General features: G+C 37.8%; 1 protein-coding gene across 1 annotated transcript in view; it reads right to left on the minus strand.

The window, feature by feature from the left end:
- dync2i2 (dynein 2 intermediate chain 2) overlaps nucleotides 1-20,121 on the minus strand; it is a 38,460-nt gene that overhangs the window by 4,329 nt on the left and 14,010 nt on the right. The window contains exons 2-6 of the mRNA XM_059994132.1: nucleotides 17,850-17,959; nucleotides 11,344-11,501; nucleotides 4,553-4,662; nucleotides 3,575-3,739; nucleotides 2,407-2,633 (exon numbers count right to left, since the gene is read on the minus strand). Of these exons, the coding sequence (XP_059850115.1) occupies nucleotides 2,407-2,633; nucleotides 3,575-3,739; nucleotides 4,553-4,662; nucleotides 11,344-11,501; nucleotides 17,850-17,959 (770 nt within the window). The remainder of the gene's footprint in view (nucleotides 1-2,406; nucleotides 2,634-3,574; nucleotides 3,740-4,552; nucleotides 4,663-11,343; nucleotides 11,502-17,849; nucleotides 17,960-20,121) is intronic.

Below are 20,121 nucleotides of genomic sequence, written 5' to 3' on the forward strand. Positions count from 1 at the left end.
ACCACAGAACTGCATCTCTAACAGTGCAACAATCTTCCAATACCGCACTGGAGCTCTGTGAAATGAGGAAGGCTGCAGAGTCCTGAAAGTCTACTAGTCCTAATTAATTGGGGTTTACAACTTTAACTTGTACAGGGTTAAATAATGTGCATGTCAGATATCAAGCGTTTCTTCCCTCCCCTCCCGGTCCTGAAGAATAATATATTACTGAGCTGGAGCATACAATTTGTTAACTGAATTCCTTCAAGGCTACCACCTCTTATAAAGGTAGGTATATAGAATTATCAATAATGGCCTTATGCAGGAAAGGTAAAACACTAATGAGAAAGCAAACTTGTAAGGGGAGGTCTCATCCTTTGTGATTATGATAGCAATTTTAAAATTTTAAAGAAAATCTTGCAATTGTACAAAGGCAGAAGAGAGAATACTTTAAAAACTAAATTAGTAAAGAAAGAAGAATAACAAATACAGGAACAGATAGTAAAAGGGTTTACAGATAGTTTCAAAGACAGTTATCAGAAAATGCAAATTCCATAGAAAGCAAGTCTTGGCAATTAATGAAAAACCAAGGAGATGACAGATGCATTAAACAGGAATCTGGCATTATTCTGCACTGTATTCTGGAATACAACTCATCCCAGAAAAGAATGGCATTCATGAGTTAGAAGAACTCAGGAAAATTATCAACAGTAATGCCATGGTCCTGTACAAATTGTTAGAGCTACAGGCTGACAAGTCCCTGGGACCTGATGGACAAGTGACAAGTTAATGCACTAGTTTTAATTTCTAAATTTCTTAATTTCTAAATTTCTGAATTTTAATTTCTAAATTGAGTGAAAATCCTTTGGATTCTAAGATAACAAACATTTTTATTTGCAAAGGAAGTCAGAAAGCAGGAAATTAAGAGGATAATTACCATAACATCTTTAATACAGAGCATGTTATTATTAAAGCAATTAGAGATGTAATTGCAGACCAGTTAGAAAAAGAAATGTGATAATTGGCCATGTTAGCATATAGTGTAGTGAAAGGGAATTCATGTTTGGTCCATTTAAAAACCAGCATATGCAAAAGATAAAAGGAAATCTGCAGATGTACTACAACTGATTTCTGAAAGATGTTGATAAGCACTATATCCATGTTATTATATTACCTTCTACACTAAGCTTTTATTTTCTTCAATAACTTTTGATAGATGATTGATTTTCAATACAAAATTGGATTGTAAAGGGCAAATGGTGTACCACAATCTCAGCCTTTTACAATTTTTATACATAACTTGTAGGAAGGGAAGGCACATAGAAGTACAACTGGTAAATTATATCATAGATACATCTCTGTCAGAATTATTGCACACTACTAGTCACAGTCTGCAGTCTGGAAAAGCAACCCTCCACTACACCCTTCCACTAAGCCACAGAGACAACGTCCACTACCCTGCCCTCATCAATCCCCTTGGTCACCTGAAGCAAATTTGTGACACGCGACTTACCACACACAAAGCCATTCCAACTATCCCTAATTACTCCTTCCCTTGTCAAATATGAGTGCATCCAATCTTCCACTATACCTCCACTAACTTTGCCACCACTGATACAAGTCTCACCGATCTGTCATTCTTTGGCTTCTCCTTGCAATTAGAAAGGTAGGAAAATAATAACTTCTGAAGAAGACATAGTGAAGTTGCAAGAGATGTAGACATGTCAAATAAGTAGGCAAATAAATGGTAAACAAACTATAATGTGGGAAAATGTGTATATAGTTATTAATTTTGGCAGAACAAGAAACAAAAGGGCATATAATATAAATGGTGAGAGGTTGTTATATTAATGTTAGGGGAATAGAATAGAAAAGTATGGATATTGTGCTTCCCTTATACAGGATATTGTTGAGACAGATCTGGAATATTGGGTATGCGGATTAAAAAAACTATTAGCATTAGATGTGAAATGGGCAGGAAAGGAAGGAAAGCCTAAACTTGTTTCTGCTGGAGTTCACGAGCTTAAGAAGTGACTTGAATGAAGCTCATAATATCCAGAGGGGTCTTGACAGGTTTGATATGGAAGAATTTAGAATAACAGGTCAGTTTGGGGAAAAAATGAAGACAAGATGATTTTTCTCTAAATGGGTCACAATTCTTTCAAACCCGCTTAATCATAGGGCACTACAACCAGAGTAACTGAATATTTGTAAAGCAGATTCTTGCTAAGCAAGGGGTTGGATGCTTCCAATGAGTAGAGGCAATGCAGAATAGGCTCAAGGGACCAAACAGCCTACACCTGCCCCTAATTAACATGTTATTTCTTGGAATTGTTTAATAATCTGAACAGGGAGATTTCAGAGGGATTTTCCCAATTTTTATATTTCTCCTGATCGACTCACACTTTTCATTATTCATATACACACCTGTGAAATGGTGAGCAAGCAACAGCATGCACAGAACCACAGTGTGGAGAGAAGGTAAATTGGGCCGGTGCTTTCAATGGAACAGAACCAGAGCTCAGCGTTGCACGAGTCAGAACCTCTGTTGAACATTTCAGCACGTAACCACCCTCCACGCCAGTAATAAATACAGTCTTGTCCAGGTGAGAGAAAGAGAGAGCAGTCACACCAAAAGTAGTGTTCCCACGAACCTGGGGAATGAGTTGAGATATTAGAAGTCTGTAAGAGAAAGCAATACTTCACACAGGAAGTGTAACTAATCAATTCCAGCTTCTATGTATAGTATTACTGCCTCCAGAATGCTGGAAATTTTCATCATGTCAAATTATATCAGAGGAGCATGAAAGTAGTTTAACATTTTAGGTCAATGGTCTTTCATCAGTTTCTCTTTTCACCAACGGTGCCTAATCTGCTGATCGTTCCCAGAATATTTGACTTTTATCTATATTTATTTATACACACCTGCAGTATTTTTGTTTTTAGATTCCAGAACTGTTGAGTTGTTAGTGAAGCTATATTCCACGCTGAAAACTCAGCCCATTTCAAAATGAATTTAAACTTTTGTGGCAAAATTCCCGTGATCTTTTGGAGAGGAGATCCTGATGCACATAAAAATCTCATCAAATAGTCTCCAACAGGTAGACTTTGATATAGGACAGTCTCACCAACTTCCCCCCCCAGCACACACTTGGTCTTAACTATGACCTAATCATCGTGGTAAAATGAATCTGTCTGGAATAATAATCCTCTCCAGGGATCCTGCCTGAACTGCTGCGCACTTTCAGCAACTTCACAACCTGGATCGCTGATACCAGCGAGGCTCAGATTTCCCAGTCAGTTGTGGAAAATCAATTGGATTCCAGCATGAAAACAATTTGACCCTACTTGCCAACCATTTAGCTAAAAGAGAGAAATCACGAAGCAACTCACAATGTTGATCTGAACACTAGTTACTATAAATAAAATGCAAATATATGCTGGACAATAGCCATTGGCATGTCTTGGGTTTCCTTACCAGAGTATTTCCATTAGAATAATGGAAAGGCTTATAGTTATATGAATGTAAGTGGTTCTCAAATTTCAGACCTATCCTGGACAACTATTACAACATCAAGCTACAAAGAGCACTCACCTTGAGTTTGACGTTGCGTGGCATTTGCTGAACGATAAAAGCAAATCCATCCTGCACTACAAGTTGACCTTTCCCATCCATCCCCCAGATGATAATCTTTCCATCAGTACTCGCACTCAGAATTTGAATTCTATTACTGCGACTCAAACTCTGGTTCCACTGAACCTGTTTTAAAAGGGAAAAGACATTCTTTATACTTAAAACTCTCAGGTTAGCCATTCCCTTTCTGCTACATGTGTTTCTTTGGAAAAATGTGACAGTTCCTTCCCCTTTCAGGTGTTTAAATATTAGATGAAAAGCAGTGAGACTCTCCCATACTCTACTCGCTCAAATCTGTTACCCAGTCAGTAATACACACAAGGTGTAGTTGGACAATAGGCACTACTGATTATCTTCTGGAGTCTGGAGCCAGTGTTGTCTCTTCAAGGTGAAGCATTCTTCAGCCCTAGTGTTATGGGCTGACTAACTATTCCTATGAGAACAGAAAGTGCCCTTCATCCATTGCCCCTGTGGCTTAGTGACCTTCTGGGTTTCAGGTCCAGAAATGTTTTAATCTTAAAAATGCCATCCTGGTTTTCATATTACTCCATGGCCTCACTCAGCCTGTTGCTTACAGACATACAATCTCATCACTATGCTCCTCCAATTCTGCTCTTACCCACTCCCTTCTCCACACTCATGGTAGCTGAACAATAAAACATGCAAAAACAGAAAATCGTTCAATTACAACTCTGCATTTTTCCTCTTGTTTTAAGTTGCTCCTTAAAACAACTCATTATCTTGCAAACATGTAATGCATCACAACGTAGTTCCCATCACACAAATAACTTACCAAGAGGATAAATGGTGGGGTAGAAAGAGTGACATACTGAATTTTAATATCAGCTTCAATCACCTTGAAGATTTTCAATATGGTCAAATTAGTAATAAACCAACCATGGTAAGGACAATAAAATCAACTCAGACTACATCTTTTACCTGATAAACAGGCTCACGATGAGCATCTTCAGACATTCCTGATCTAGCAATTAAAGGGTCATCAGTTTTACTGCAGTTCCATACTAAAACTTCTCCATTGTAAAGTCCACCTAAAGAAAACAGCATATAAATTTAGAACACAATCTGTCTCCTCACATATGACATTACAGTTTATTAATACTGATTTACAAATTATCAAGCAGCATCCATATATCAGCCAATAAACTGAGGATTTAAGACAGGTATGGGCAAACTACGGCCTGCAAGGGGACTTCAGCACTGTCAGTTCATCACGTTCCTGGAGGAAACTGATGCGGATCACCAGGACCTACTTTATCACTCCCGTGTCTGCTGGTTAAGTTTGGACAAAGTGTTTCAACGAGTAAGGGAGCTCAAAGAGGAGATCGGTGCATTTTTGGAGTTACTGAGGAAGGCCGGCGAATTTCCTGAGCTGAGCAACAAGAGCTGGCTTTGTGACTTTGCGTTTGCTGTGGATATATTTTCACACATGAATGAACTGAACGTGAAGCTACAGGGGAAGGATCAGTTTGTGCATGACATGTACACAAACGTGAAAGCCTTTAAATCCAAGCTGGCTTTTTTCTCCAGGCAAATTTCGAATAAGTTATTCACTCATTTTCCCACACTAGCCACGCTGGAAGAGGCCGGCGCAAATGTGAAAAAATACAGCGAGTCACTGGATGCGCTGCACAGAGAATTCTGCCGTCGCTTTTCTGGTTTTGAAAAAATTGACAAGTCACCTCAGTTGGTGGCCTGTCCCCTGTCACAAGATCCTGAAACAGCACCAGAGGAGCTACAGCTGGAACTACTTCAGTCTGACCCCGTCTTAAAAGAGAAGTTCAACTCTCTTAAACTGAATGACTTTTATGCTTCACTTGGTAAAGAGGTGTTTCCAAACCTCTGGAGGACGGCACAGAAAATGCTGGCGTTGTTCGGCTCAACCTATTTGTGTGAACAGGCGTTCAGCGTCATGAACATCAACAAAGCCAGCCACAGATCCAAGTTAACTGACCAACACCTCAGATCCATCCTGAGAATCGCCACAACAAAACTAAATCCAGACTTTGATGCGCTGGCTAAAAAGGGAGACCAACAACACTGTTCCCACTGAAATTAAAAATAAGTTTCTTCGTTGTGGTATGTAAAAAATGCATTTGAAAATATTTTTTTCAATAAGCCTTACATGTTACATGTCATTTCTGTTAAGTGATGGACATGAGTAGTGCGCAGGTGCACGTACGTTCTCAAAATAAAAAACGCGCTCCGCATACCGGCGCACTCTCATTGTTCTGTCATTGTGCGGGTCGTTGTTGAGTTTTGACACAGGGGACAATTGAATAAGAAGGAGCGGGACAAGTAGACCTGCATCTCCTACCGTTTTTGAAATAAAGACAGTCAGGAGGAGAGTGATGATGATAATATCTTGAAGGATAACAGAATTTTCAGTGCTTTAAAATAATAACTTACTATTTAAAAAAGCTGTATTTTATTCATTTAATTTTCAGTGTTTTAAAAGTCATTTCAATAAATAGCTAAATGCCATGGGACTTCAAAGACAGATATTTTGTTGTAATGCATTTGTTCATTTTCAATTGAAATTAAAGCACATGTTTTCTACATATCCCATGATATTTTATTTTCTCTTATGAGGTGTATTACCAAAACACTCCGTCCATCTGCTCCTGGTCCAGCCCCCCTGTCAAATTTTAGAACCCTTTGTGGCCCTCAAGTCAAAAAGTTTGCCCACCCCTGATTTAAGATGGACTCATAGGAAACAGTCTGTTTTCTCCATTCCTCCTGCCTTTGTTGTTCAAATGTCTATCAATCTCTATCTCAACATGCACAATGATTCCACCTTCACAGCTCTCTAGAGAATCCCCCAAGTCCCTCAGAAGAAATTCCATTTTAATCTCTGTCTTGAATTGACAATCAACCCCTTATTCCAAAACTGTCCTCCACATTCTAGATAATTACAATGGAGGAAAAATCCTTCATAGCTATCCATCAAACCTGCAAGTATGCATTTAAATCAGATTCTCATTCTTCTAATCTTCTGTGCATCAGCCCAATGTCTCTTAATATGCCACCTCCCTCATCCCAGGATTCAACCAAAAAAAAAAATCTTCATTGTACTGTCTCTAATACAAACGTATCCTTCGCTAAATATGAAACCCAAGACTATAAGCATAACTTCAGGTGCTGTTTCACCAGCACTTAGTAAATCTGTAAACTTCGCAAGTTTGTAAACAATCACCGCATTGCCACTTTCAATAAAGGCTAAGATTAAGTAACCATTGCACATTACTTGTAGTAGACCTTTGTGTTTCATGCACTGTCCACAGATATTTCCCTCATTATATGCCACCTGCAAGCTTCTTACCCATTCACTTATCTAGACCTTTTTTCATGCTATTTGTGTGTCCCTCGTAACTGTCTTTGTATCATCAGCTATATATAATACTCGGCCCCTTCATCTAACTCTTTAAGAAGATCATAAATAGTTGACCACTGATCCCCGTGACATTTGCTACTGACTACCAATCCTAACATGACTCATTATTGCCCCCCATCTGTTTGATAATCAGCTCCTTAACCATACAAACATACTGCCTCAATTCTGCATTCTCTTATACTGTGTAGTAACTTCCATGCAGCATCTTGTCAACTGCCTAAATGAAATCTAAATGCATTAAATATACTAGTTTCCCCCCTTTCCTCTTTCTTCAAAATCATCCAGCAGATTTGTCAAACACAACTGCTCTTTCACAAAATCATGTTGAATTTGCTTCATTATATTCTGATGTTCCTTTTATTACCTACGTAACCATGGATTTCAGCATTTCCCGCTTCATGTTATATGGCCATTTTTTTTCTTTTCTCCCTCCTTTCTTGAATAGTGACATTATACTTTCAGCTTTCCAATTCACTGGACATGAGCCTAAGGAACTTTGGCAGATTAAAATGAATATTGCAGCATTTTTGTAACTACTTCTTTAAGACCAAAAGATGCATGCATTTAGGGCCAGGGGATTTGTCAACCACATCCGTCTGACTCCCTCCAGAACTTCAATTATTTATTAATATTGGGGTGTTTTAAAATTGTTCTGTTGTGAAATCTGATTCATTTAGAATCTCTACCATTTCTCTATTTTCTATTAGTTCCTCAGTGTTGTCTGTCCCCCATGAGACCAATTTATTATTTAGCTACCTTCTCCCTTTTTAAATAACATTGTTTTTGGTTTAACATGGCATTGAAGCTGTTCATTCCTAGGTTTCATAATAAAAGGATATGAAAATGTGACATTTTTGTCTGGAAATACAAACTGTTATTTAGTTCATATAAAATACTTGATCTCATTTGCCATTTTGTTCCAACTAGCATCCTCTAGTGGTAGTAATGATGTACTACAAGAACTGCAACTTGAATCACAGTATGGTATTATGCCATATAAAAACTTCATGTCTTCAAGCTCTCTAAATCAAGTAACTAATGTTTCTATAACATTAATAAAGTAATATTCTTATATTGGAATAATTACTGCCAATGCTTTGGGGAATTTTCAATATGCAAAATATACTTTGTTTTTTTAAATAAAAGATTGTGGAAGAGAATAATCACTCTAATAACTAAGAAAGTTATAAAACAAGGCTGCTGACCATGTCACTTTCATTTTCAATATATGCTAAAACTTCCATACATGTGTGGTAGAGGGTATATTGACTGATTGAATCACAAGTCTGGTATGGAAACACTAATGAATGCCCTTTTATAAAAAGTGCCCTCCCCACCATAGAGCACTGTCACAGGAGAGCAGCATCCATCAAGTACCCCCACCATCCAAACCCTGCTCCCTTCAGTGTTCAAAGTAAATTTATTATCAGAGTGCAAATATGTCACCATATGCAACCTGAGATTCATTTTCTTGTGGGCAATCACAGGATGGACAACAAACATATCTGCAAAAAATAAAAATAACAAACTGTACAGATACAAGAAAAGGTGCACTCAGTGATGGGAGGGGCTTTACCCATATTTTTGGAGGCTTTTTGAAAGGGCACAGGTGTTTCCATACCAGGCCATGGTGTAACCAGTTAATGTACTCTCCACCAGACATCTCTTTTCACAGCTGCCATCATGAAGAATGTACAGGAGCCTCAGGACCCGCACCATCAGGTTCAGGAACAGTCGTTACCACTCAACCATCAGGCACTTGAACTTTCTCTATTTGTACATTGACTGTTGTCCACCCTGTTGGGTATGGCCTTTCATTGATTCTATTGTGTTATTAGCACGTACTGTGATTGCCTGCAAGAAAATGAATCTCAGGGTTGTAAATGGTGACATACATGTATTTTGATACAAAATTTATTTTGAATTATGCTTCATTACATTAGCTTTAAAATATATAGTACAAGAATGTAGTGAGCAAAAGACAAAGCTCTCAGCCACAATCCAAAAAAAAAGGGAAAATTGGATATTAAATTCAAGAGTCACAGGACAGGTAAAATAAAATAAAAATCCAGAAGCAGTTTTCAGTGATTATCTGCTCTTCTAAAAAGGTCACAGCTGCACAGATTCATCAGAACATTTAATCAATTAATTCAAGATAATTTCAACTGTTTGTTATTTTGACCATTTAAAAATTCCCCAATAATAAAACAGCTCAAAAATGAGACATAACTGAGGTTTTGAAAGTTTACACAGCCATAATCCATGTTAAAAAACATTAATTTGACACTCAGCTAATTATCTCTAAATCCTATGTTTTTTTATTTTTTAAATAATTGCCCATAATTTTTCCAATTATCAATTTTCCAATTTGCTTATCGTATTTTCTTTAAATTGTTAATACACCAACACACACAGTAAGAGATTCAAAATTTTAACTTTTTATTTCTTAATTGAAGTAATGGATGGGAGTAAGAATAACAACAGGAAAAGGAAATTCTCAGATTGCTACATCCTAGTGGGCAAGTTTCCACAAAGTCAGCAACAAGTGCCATCACTTCACGGTTAACCACAAAATCTGAGCTTATACGTATTGAGCAACACCAAGGAATAAATGATACACATTTCTATTTGTAAGCAACATTTTAATTTAATTTAAATTTACTTCAAGAAAGTGCTCATTCAAAATTACTTTTTCTGAAACTGGGGTACATTTTGATTTAGGAGCAGATCTGTAAAAAGCGACACCAACAGATACATCTTAATGGATGAAACTTAATTCAACAGATTGTGATTTCAGGACTTGGGAAGAGGTTATTGGTGATATTAGCTGGGTCTTTCACGGTGCCATAGATTCCTGTTAGGGGAACAGCACTTTGTGCCAAGAAAATCTCCAAGGAAAATAAGATTGAAGTTACAGTTGTCACATGCAGAGTATAATACTGGTTTAGACTAATTGGTTCTACACCCATGCATCCAATACTTTCAACAATTTGCACATCCATCCTTTATCCTTCATGACTGTTCACACATAACAAAATAAATAGCCTTGCAGTCACTCAAACCTGTTCCATCATTTGTATGATCTGATCTTCGGCCTTAATACTATTCTACCCCATCCTTTGTCATTATAGTCCAAAAATCTTCCTAACAAAGTCCCAAATATACAAGCATCTGGGGAAGATAATTCCAAAGATTTAGAAATATTTCAGAGAAGAAATTCCTCTTCATCTCACCTTCAAAAGGGGATTCCTATTCTGACACCACTTCCCCAAATTCTGGGTTGTGCACAGGAAAATAATCCTTATAGTATCTCAGAATATTGTTCCACTTTCTAAACCATAAATTCAAAATCACACATTTATACCTTTTCCAATGCCTCATTACAATTTATCCTGTTACATTTGGACCAAGACATTAGCTCCACCTCATTACAAGTACTTTCAGAAACATTTTTACATTAATTGCATACAATTCTTCAGATGTAAAACCTCCACAGAACTCAAAATTTTAAATAAAACAGAAGTTAAGATTTACCTAGCAAGTAAAAATAATGATTACAGGAACCTTAAAGGTTTAGAGCACAGAGCAAATTTTAGCTTCTGATTAATTTGTATTACGGGCCAAAATCAAATAAATATTATAGAATATACTTTGATCAACAATGTAAATCATACGAAATTCAATAATGGTCAACTTGAGCAAATGATTTCATTAACAGTATTATTATCAGACAACCATCACAAGCCTCAATAAGCTATAAAGTGACTGGGGATTGATGCATTTTAAATGAAGTTCACATCTGGGGTTTGCACAGCATCTGAGACTTCAATTCCCACCTTACTCTATTGCAGGCCTCAGGAGTTCACAGGCAAACTTCATCATTCCCAGCCCTGCGTAAAATTTTACAATAATGTAGGTTGTTTCACTGAGCAATTCTGCACAAACACCGAGTTATGACGGCATTGAATTATTTACATATTTCTGTCTTTCAGCTTACGATTCCTTGCTATTAAAGTATTTCAGAATAGGGGAGTTGTCCCCAGCACTCAGGCCACATATACCCAAAACAACAAATCTGAAATTATGAACACATTTCTACTTGCATAAACTTGACGGCCTGTAAAATAATAGTGTATCCACTTCAAAAATTACATCATTGCCTGCAATGGATTTGGGACATCATAAGGTTCTGTAACATATGCAAACCTTTTGTCATTCTACATGTCAACACCTGAGATATGAGGTCAATTGTCCAGCTTCACTTCCCCTCCTTATAAAGGAAAGATGCAACTTCAGAAATCAAAGCCTAAATTCATACCAGCAATCAAAGAAGGCTCAGTTGGGTGGAATGCCAGACACAAGACAGCACTGGAAACATAAATCACAACGTCTGGTCGGTTTGGTTTTAATCCTCTACGATCCAGATTCCAAGTACATACATAAGATTTCTCTGTGCTCCAGTCACCATCCTGCAACCTGTAATTAAGTTTAATATCCATTAACTATTATCCTGGGCAGCTCAAAAGAATTTTAACACCAAAAATAGAATGCAAACTTATAGGTTTAAATATTCATCTTATTTGACAAAACAATACAAAGGCAATTGGTGACCCAGTCACAAATTAGAAAGGATATCAAATGAACTGCACAAAAAAAAATGAACAATTGCATATTTAATGGTGGTCTCCTCCAGTCCCTCTTATTCTGCTTTATGATTTAGATCAGTACCAAGCAGATATGTTGAAGTCACTTGTGTCAACACAGAAATCAGCAGTAACATGGAAATGGATTGTTGTCATGATTCATTATGTTCACTTGGATTATCACCCAAGGAACTTCAGAATAATGCACAAGGAATAAAACTCTAAGCAATGTATTTGTTTAGTATCAGCTTGATCTACAATACTGAGTTAGAAAGCAAGCTGAGATGGGACTTTGTTCCATTCATAACAGATATTATTCTGACAACATAATACAATACATGAAATGAGATGACTACATGGCATGACTGATGAAAAGTAGCATTTTTTTCCAATTAGCTATTCAATTATTTTTGAATCATATGTCACTTTTTGCTATTTAAATTTGAAACAACAATTGCTACAAAAATAAAAATATCCTACTTCTTTATAACTTTTATTGCTTGTTAATATACAAATTAAGTTGAAATAAAACAAGCTTGCCTGCATACAGCAACTTTTCTAAGAAATGCTCAAGATTTCCATGTGCTGTTCGGGCAGCTAATTACTCTTAACGTGCAATCACAGTTGAAATGAAGGCAAACAATTTGGCCAAAACTAGTATTTTAATGATGTTAGTTAAAACAAGCAGGACAATGAACTCGCTCCTTCACACTTATTTAAAAGACAGACAGTTTAATACATCTCATTTGAAAGACAACACCTCTGATAAAAATGCATTGTGTCAGAATACAGACAGGTGTCAACATTGATTTCATTCTCAGATACTTCTGGAGGACTTGAACCCCACTACGAGCAAATCCATTGAGATTGAATCATAACACAGTGATAAAGGCACTTAGTGCAATGACTAATGTCTTCAATACCACTGAAATAAGCATGGAATAAACAACATCTTTACCAACTCCTGGGAATCCTTAGTCCATGACTATTCAGAGACAGGACATTTGGATATTATTAATGTCAGGTCCACACATTAGGAGTGCATCGATACCCAGCATAAGCTGTAGAAGCAGCACAACAGCTTGTAAGCTACCCACCCATCTATCCCATTGAAGCAACACCTGTCCCAAGTGTGATAGAGTCTGCAGATGCTACATTGGCCTCATCAGTCATCCCACAGAACCAGAGTGGAAGCAAGTCACATTCAATCCCAAGGGACCACCTAAGAAGAAGCAGTAAGCATGTATGAGTACAATAACATAGCGCAAGGAACAATTTAGATAGGCAGATAGGTTCTCCATAATACACCAAATATCACTTCTTCAACTAACACCAAAAATAAATGATAAAATTGATTTTTTCAAATCTCCTTTCTACTTTTGAGAAGCAAGCTCACTGCCCCCTTTCCAGAAAAAAGCAAGAATACTTCAAAAGGAATTTACTGTTTGTGAACCATTCCAGAACAATGAGAGTTTATGCAAAACCAAATCTATTTTGCTCATGGTTTACCATTTCATGATAACATCAAAAATACCTTTGCCTCCATAGGTGCTATTTAATCCAGATGTTTCTCCATCAGTTTGGGTTTTTTTTTGCTCCAAGCATCCACAGTCTCTCGGGTCTCGAATTTACAACTGAACTCTCTTCAAGGTATGTCCACTTTGAAGTTTTTGGGCTCTTCAACAGTTGGATCTGCAAATTCTCAATGGTTTATACTGCTCTCGTCCCCTTTGACCACATCCTTACTAAGGTTCACTATCTCCAGCCATGTGTCCTTTCTTGCTACTTGTCATCATTGCCATCTTGTCCCATGTGGCTTCCAGCTTTGTTTTCAGGCCTCCCTGTTTGGTCACAGCCTGGATCTCAGACATGTACATTCAATTCACCACTTCTCTCAATGTTTTTCCTCTCAGTACCCCATGCTCCACCATCTCCACTGTGTGTATACCTCATGTCATTTTTTAAATCTTCCCTTCCCTGCCAAACCCTTGATTTGCTATATGTGCAAATCTGTTATTCTTTCATCATGGATCCCATACATCTTAATCTTCTGAATGAGCCTCTCATGAGGGATTTTGTCAAACGCCTTACTAAAATCCACGTAGACAACATCCACAGCTCTACCTTCATCAATCATGCTCATCATCTTGTCATAAAACTCAATCAAGTTAATTAAGTCACGATTTACTCTGCTCAAAGCCATGCTGGCTCTCCCTAATTAGGCCATGGTTTTCCAAATGCTGATAAATCCTATCCCTAACATTTCTTTGCAGCAACTTCCCTACCACTGACATGAGACTCACTGGTCTATATACTTTCTAGGATTATCCCTAGTTTCCTTCTTGAATAATTAGCTACTCACCAGTCCTCTGGAACACTTCTGTGACTAGACAAGACACAAAGTTATTGGTCAAAGCCCCAACAGTCTCCTTTCTTGCCTCTCTCAATAACCTGGGGTTATTCCATCAGGCCCTGGGGACTCTTACACCCTAATGCTCTTTAAAAGTCCCAACACTACTTTCTCCTTTACTTCAAAATGTCATAGTGTATTAATATACTCGGCACTAATGTCCCTATCCTTCATATTCTTCTTGGTAAATACTAATGTAAAGTATTCATTAAGGATCTCATCCACATCCTTCTCATCCAAACAAATGCTTCCCCCCACCCTTATCCTTGATTGGTCATACCCTCTCCCTAGATATCCTTGTGCTCTTGATGTATGTACAGAATGTCTTGGTAATTCATTGAATATCGAGATAGGTGATCACGTTCTCTCTTGCTAGAGATGACCATCATCTGGGAGTTTTCTACCATCAATGCTATTTGTCACATCAGTCCATGCTTGAACTTTGCTTAGATCTTGCAGCATAGATAAACTGCTTTGTTTGCTGAGCAGCTGCAAGTTGCATTGAACATAATAAAATCCTCAGCGAGCATCTCCAGTTACGATGGAAAAAAGATGCATCATAAATAAACAGACTTAAGATGGATGCTCCAAGGAAATTCTTAAGGAACTCATGCGGTGATTCCTGGGCACACTGTATTCCTTTGAAATATATGATTCGAGTCAATGGAATGTTTTCTCTTTGATTCTCAGGCACCTTGAAGCCACACTCAGCCACAAGAAAATAGAAGCCAGAATAGGGCGATTGACCCTTAAATTGGTCTATTGGGCATTATCTCCTCTAGGACTGTGCCTTGGTCACTTGCAATAACAGACAGACAAGATCAAGAGTAAACCTACTTAACTTCATTTTCATTTGTGTTGATACTCACCTCCTGTCAAAGTCCTAGTCTGACACCTTCATCCTCCAGATTAACCTATGACGATGCTATCAAGCCACTTCTGCTGATGGAAATTAAAGTCCCCTATTCAGAATATATTATATGCACTTCTGCTTCCAATGATTCTTCCAACTGTTGTTTTGCATGGAGAGCTAATTTATCAACTGTGTGAGTTGTAGATGGTAATCAGGAGATCCTTGCTGTGAAAGTCCATGTTCAGAGTTAGCTCAATTTGATCCAGTAAGGCTTCCACTTGAGCTAGCTAGAGCACAAAACTTCAAGTGGCATTCAAGAAATAATGGGATGACATTAATTGGTTGCATCTAGAGAGATTCATTAAGTGGCCTCCATCATTTATTAATTCTGTAGCTATAATTTATCACACTGCTATTTTGACACAAAAATATTCCTTGCGGTTTCTAGTTGATAAACATGTTTTAAAAGTAAAAGTTTTTGATACCCATTAAACGTTGCTCACAGAAGAGCGCCAAGAACTTTACAGAAATATATAACTAATAAAGTAGCATATTAAAATTAGTTACTACAAATTTCTTTACTAATTATGAAAATAATCTATTCCTTGGTAATTTGCATGTTTTTACATGCAAAGGTAAACAGAGTTATGTGATAGTTTCTCTCACAACTTCCTGCTGCTGTCATGAACAAATTCAGAGCTTTTCCCCCCTTATACTTAATGCTCCCCAGGAGCCTCAAATTATAGGATACAGAAATCTTGTATCCTTTAGATTTGCAGTTCTAAATTGTAAGTGCCCTCTCTACAGTCCTTTATATCATTATATCATTAAATGGTTGTATACCAATGGAGTTGGGAAGGAAAACAAAAAGTGGTAGAATCAGGAGGTGGATTACATCCCTAATTCCTTGAAAAGAGGGAGCCAACAAAGGACCTAACAGTTTTCCTTAAAACTATGAGAAGTTTTAATCATTTGATAGTGGGAAAGAGAAAATTAGAGACAAGCAAATCTTCTTAACCCAAAGAATAATGAAAACAAGCAACAATGGACAGTAGTAGTTGAGACAAATATTGTACATCTATCTATGTAGGGGAAAACCAGATTCAAGATTGTCTGATGTCATTTCCAGCACACAAGTGTAAAGGAAAACAGAATAATTGATACTCTGGATCTGATGTAGCACAAAAAAAAGTAACATAAAGAATAAATATAAATACAGAAAGATAGCTTATATACATAGAGTATACATATGTCCATAACATTTCACTAGGAACAGGACCGTGAGTGTACATAATGTGACTGACAGGAAATAATAAAGTAGTGGTGGTGGAGGGAAAGGGGGTGTGGAGGGGTGGAGTTGTTGATCAGCCTTACTACTTGGGAAAAGAAACTGTTTGAGCCTGCTGGTCCTGGCGTGGATGCTACATAGCCCCTTCCCTGATGGGAGCGGGACAAACAATTCTTGATCAGGATGGGTAGAATCCTTCATGATGTTACTGGCCCTGTTCTCCTGATCTGGTATCTTTCTGAATATATACCATTGATGGCGGGTAGGCTGATGCCACTAATCCCATCAGGCTGTTTTGACTACATGTTTCGTGCCTTTCTGCCCACTGCAGAGCAGTTGTTATACTATGCATTGATGCAGTGTGTTAGGAAGCTCTCTACTACACATCTACAGAATGATGTGAGTATACATGTGCATTGTCCAGCTTTCTTCAGCTTCCTCAGAAAATAGAGGTGATGAATACTTTCCTGATTGTGTGGCAAGTTATCTGAAACCATAAGAGATTATGCAAGATGTGCACTTCCAGGAGTTTGAAACTGCTCAGTTTCCACTGCTATGCTGCCGATGTAAAGAGGGTTGTGAATGGTGTGAGTTCTCCTTAAGTCAATAACCAACTCCTTTGTTTTGTTGACATTGAGGAAGAGCTTCTTTGCCTTGCACCAGGCCACGAGCTCTTCCACCTCCTCTGTAGGCCGTCTCATCATTGGTGTTGAACCTCACCAATGTTATGTCACTGGTGAACTTGACAATGTGATTACTCAGGTGTCATGTGTAAGCAGAGTGTATAACAATGGGCTCAGAACACAGCCTGGAGGGTTGGGGGGAGAAAGAGAGGCACTCATGATGATGGAGAAGGAGGAGTGGTTGTGCACCCTATCGTACGTATGTTGGATAGATAAGTATAAACGAGTATTAAACACAATGTACACTAAATGACCTTACTAGTTAAAAAACCATTTTCTGCTCCTGACAGCAGGCAATGTAGCAAAATCCAGAACAATCCAAAACAGCCTCCACATCGATACAGTTTCACCCAAGATCGGCCTGACTTGTGACTCCACTAATTGTTCCATTCCTCTGTCCATCTTCCATCTTATATCCAAGAAGACAGGTTTCATTGAGCTATTGGCTTTTGAGCAAACTGGAATGATTTAAAAGTTGTTTGGCAGATCTAATTGTTAGCGTGTACTGTAATAGGTTGCAGTACATGAACAACACTTTCCTAATTCAATGAAAATGAAGATTAATAGACAAGTTGTGAGGATACTAAGCAGATGTCAAATACTTTTTCTCTCACATTCTTGAAGTTAAATGTAAATTCACATTGTTAAAATGCAGTGTTTCTTCCCCTTTCTTATCACATGGCATTTGACAATATAATTCCAGAGTGAACACCAATATCAAATGTTTGAAAACCTGTACAATGTTCTTTCTGCATATCTTTCCAAAATGGGAACATTCCTCCTTAGAAACTTATCCTAGAATCTTCCTTGCTGCTCTTGTGGACTCAATGCCACACTGAGCAATTAAATGAACCAAATCTGGCCAGCCAAGTATTCATCTTAGTCAAGGATATTGATCACGAATAATGAATGGACAAGATGATGCTGGTTATTTATAGTTACAATACCTGCCATATGAACAAGCAATAACAGAGCCAGTAGCATTCCAGGACACGCCAGTAACATGTAGCTGTCGCTCACAGGCTTCTGGATAATGCAGGGTATATAAGCATGAAACCTGGAACAGAAATTAAGCAAAGAAATGCATTAAACTTCCTCTTATAATCACCAAAATGAAATTTCCAAATTTTAAGGCATCTTGCAGTACTCAGCACTAGTCAGTCAAATTATAGGATTGAACTAGTTTCATTTTGGCAAGTCTCCCTTGTGTTCCTTCCAAAGCCAATATACTTCACGAGGTTAATAAATAAAACAGAATCCTGGCTGAGGTAACTACAAACACAAATATTTGCAAAATAGTTATTTTGATCTTGAAAACCATTCAGATACTTTTCAGTACCCCAGCCTCTTATTGCCACATTAGAGCTCAAATCACTACATCTTCTAAAACTGGATTCATAGAAATCCTATCATAGGAGCCAAATTAATGTGCATTCTAAATCACTTTTATACCTCAGGAGCAAACTTTATTTATACAGAAGCTTTAAAATAGCAAAATCTCACAAGGGACTTCCCAGGAGTGTTATCCAACAAAACCAAAATATTATAAATGACTCAAATATAAAAAGAAAACGCTAGCAACATTCAAGAACTCAGATGGCTTCACTGAGATGGGGGACAGAATTAACCTTTCAGGGCAAGGAAAAATTACAAATCAAGGATACAGAGGGAGGGTGGGGTAGATATGAAACAACAAAAATGGAAGGTGTGTCATGAACACAAGAGGGATTAAATTACAAATTAGATGACAAAAAGGCATTAAGTTACAAATTAGACAATTTTGCAATGCAAAAGAGGGTGGTGCTGGGATTGAAAGAGATTTAAATATGGCACAGAATCATTCTCAGCATTAACACTGGGCTGTTTTGATAAGAAAAACAAAGGCAGAGCAGAGCATTTCAAAAGAAATCCTCAAAAACAGACTCTGTATTTGATGCAAATACCCTGACTGTGGACTAGTACACATATTTAGCCCAGTAATGCACCACACCAGCATGATGAAAGGTCGAGATGATCAAATGTTAGCTAAACAACAAGGCCATGGTCATGTTCTAAACATCTTAATGGATAGGACCATCTGATATGAACTTAATTTCATATTCTTCATCTGGAAAAATTAGGGCACATCCGGAGAACCAAGGAATGCCATAATCATGACCATCTTCAATAAAGCAGACAAATCAGATTGCGATAATCATGGAGGACAACTACGTTGCCTTCTAAAGGAAGCACAACTGCAAGGATCATCTTCAACCAGCTGCTGCCAGTGGTCACACAGATACTACCTGTGCTGATTCCATTCAAGATACACTAAAGACACCATTATCACTGCACAACAACTCAAGGTAGCAAACAAAGAACAGCATTTCTCAACCTATCTTCAACACTTATGAACCAAGAGATATCATAGCAAATTTGCCTGTCCTCAGAAATTCATATTCAATCTGTGATTGCTTAAATGATAAAATACAAGCCACGGTTCTTTGTTTACAACAGATCTTTTATGTGTAGACTGTAGTCAAGCAAAGCTGTGTCATTGCTCCAAACTACTCCCCCATCTTGTTCAACGCAATATGGCATCTCACTGCCTCCAGCAAGTTTCCATAACTTGTGTGCTAGTGCACAGCCATGTAGGCGAACATCAGGTCTTTAAACCCAGCACAAAGCTTGAAATCTACCAAGTAGCACCACTGTCTGCTGATATACTTTGGAAAAATGGCAAGCTACACCAAGCAGATCATAGCTCCAGCATGATAACCCCAACACTATTTTCACAAATTCATCCATTAGGGAAAAAAAAATAAGCCAACTAACATCAACAACTCTTCCAATCCAACATCTACAACATTCAAGGTCTAATGATATTCAAATGGGTAGAGTATAATAGCCATATGCCTGACACACAACTCCCAAAACAGGCATCCAAGCACTGTCACAAGACATTTCAGAGGGGAAAACATTTTAAAGATGTTCTCAATGACCCATCAAATAAACTGTAACATGAATTCATGGGAAACACACACAAAATGCTGGAGGATCTCAGCAGGCTAGGCCGCATCTATGGAAAAAAGTAGTTAACAGGAAGAGTTTCAGCCCGAAACATTGACTGTACTTTTTTCCATAGATGCTGCCTGGCCTGCTGAATTCCTCCAGCATTTTGTGTATGTTGCTCGGATTTCCAGCAGCTGTAGATTTTCTCTTGTTCAACTCAAGGGAATC

This window comes from Hypanus sabinus, chromosome 18 (assembly GCF_030144855.1).
Source record: "Hypanus sabinus isolate sHypSab1 chromosome 18, sHypSab1.hap1, whole genome shotgun sequence".
Taxonomy (NCBI): Eukaryota; Metazoa; Chordata; class Chondrichthyes; order Myliobatiformes; family Dasyatidae; genus Hypanus; species Hypanus sabinus.